This window comes from Pseudoliparis swirei, chromosome 9, assembly GCF_029220125.1.
Source record: "Pseudoliparis swirei isolate HS2019 ecotype Mariana Trench chromosome 9, NWPU_hadal_v1, whole genome shotgun sequence".
In the NCBI taxonomy this organism is placed as follows: domain Eukaryota; kingdom Metazoa; phylum Chordata; class Actinopteri; order Perciformes; family Liparidae; genus Pseudoliparis; species Pseudoliparis swirei.
Window position 1 is genome coordinate 9,744,033 of NC_079396.1, and position 2,148 is coordinate 9,746,180.

The 2,148-nt window shown below is 39.6% G+C and overlaps 1 protein-coding gene across 1 annotated transcript; it reads right to left on the reverse strand.

The window, feature by feature from the left end:
• Positions 1-613: 613 nt before the first annotated feature.
• Positions 614-1,704, reverse strand: her3 (hairy-related 3). The gene is made up of 4 exons (XM_056422342.1): positions 1,651-1,704; positions 1,431-1,526; positions 1,221-1,302; positions 614-1,080 (listed from the first exon to the last, which is right to left on the reverse strand). The coding sequence occupies exons 1-4, from the start codon at positions 1,702-1,704 to the stop codon at positions 614-616; spliced, it is 699 nt and encodes a 232-aa protein (XP_056278317.1).
• Positions 1,705-2,148: the final 444 nt, after the last annotated feature.

A 2,148-nucleotide genomic window follows, 5' to 3' on the forward strand; every position in this document is an offset into this window, starting at 1 on the left:
TCATTATGAGATGGACACTAAGCATTCTACTTAATTATATAATGTGTAGGCCTATGATTAAGTGTTAGCCATTATTGTGAATACATTCTCTGTATTGCAAAATGTGACAAATAAAGTTTCAAAAGATAACACAAACTCATGTGTTCATACAGGTTTATAAAACGTTCAAACACAAATTTATAAATGTAAGATTTAATTTTAATTCCGTACCCACATATACTTTCACCATAGCAAAAAGGAAAAATGCACTTATTGTTGTTTGAGGCTCCAAAGCCAGTTCTATCGTTTTATTTCAGTTCCACGACTTAATTCTTTTTGTTTCTTACCTTACATATTACAGGTACCCACAGTCTTTTTTACTATACCTATAAGACATCGACAATTTCACATGTTCACGAGATCAGCTAAATCGGCCTCATGTTATGTAAACGAGCCCTTTTCTACGTGGAATGCACATTTCTATACCTCAACAAACAAGACAACACATTATTTCCGTCGTTTATTTTATTAAGCACATTAAAAAATATATATATATACATTTTATAACCTATAATAGCATTGTGGTAAACTATACAGTGCAATTCTGACCATGCAATCGGACACATCACCAGCTTCACCAAGGCCGCCACACATTGTGCTGAGTGTTTGCAACTTCATTCCTGTGACTGGCGGCGTGAATCTTCTTGTTCATGGAACTTTGTTCGGGAGTATTTAGTTTGGGAGCCGCGGCAGGAACCGCCTGTTTGGCTCCAGCGTCTCCATTCGGTAAAAGGGAAGACGTGCTGGCGCTCTGCTCTTTCAAAGTTTTAGATTTAGCCGTTTTTCTTTGCTCTGGTCCAGCTGCGGGTGGAAGAATCCTGCGCACTTCCTCCTGCGCGTCCGCTCGGTCCGGAGCGCTGTCCATGGTGCTGAAGGCTTCCTCTCGTCCACGGGAGCGGCAGAGTTTACTGGAGAGCTGCGATAACATCCAGCGGTCGCTCCCGTTTAAGTTGTCTGCCATCAGCAGATACTGGTTGACGTTTGCCAGGCAGCATCTGAACCCACTTTGATAGTCAGAGAACTCTGAAGCAGCGGCTGTGCCTGAAAGTAAAGCAAAGACATCCAACGGTAGACAACATATACAACGATGTGTGTAAAGCCTGGATTAGCCATAAATAACCTTACATTAGATTATTAGAATATCTGATGACTTGGTCTGTCAACATGAGGTTAGAACTTACAGCTGTGGATCTTTTGGAGGTTCCTTAGATGTTTCACAGTAAGCTCCAGGATGTCGGCCTTTTCCAGTTTGCGCTTTCGAATCTGAAAAAAATAGAAAGATTTCATTACAGCCATGTTCTTGTTGTAGTATCATAAGTTAAACATTAATTGCAAGAACTGGTACGAGGTCAAAATATGTACAGTATGCGTTTAACATTCTGTACACTCACACTAGTGCTGTAGTAGCTCTCCAGGAGAGATTTTAACTGGTCCAAGCATTTGTTTATGCGAGCTCTTCGTTTCTTTTCCATGAGTGGTTTGGATACCTGTAACATGAAGAAATAAAGTAGCTGGTAAAATGAATATTCCAGACAAGAAACTTCTATAATTTCGTGGTATTTAATTATCGGTTTTTGAATCATGTTTCTCTTAATAAGTTCTTATAAACACCTTGTTTCCAGCGATGGGTTTGGACTTTTCTACACAGTCTGTCGTCGCCACCATTCTGTTATTCCTTTTCTGATTTCCTTGAAGTTATTCTCTTTTCCTCTTTGGCGCACGAATGAAGGAGTTGATCCTGAGTGGATTTTTATAGAGACACCCACTTAACATCTCAATGCAGACAGTCCCGCCTGTCTCTGGCGCTCAAATGAGTATCACTTGCGTCATTTGACAGCCAAAACCAAATAGAGGCTTAGATGCCCCACACATAATGCGGTGCTGTTTGAAGGATATATTGTAAATTGTTGAATGTTTTGGAATTGAACTCCTTTTTTCGTAATATATTTCTTCTACAGCTCATTTTAATGCACTAATAAAAAACTGATATGCCAGAGGAATAGTCAGACACCACAATGTTATGCATCAAACGGTGTCCCTTTGGGATAAAACGTACCCTGTCTGTCTATTTATCTATAAGCTATTGGGATTATATTGAAGTCAGTTAAA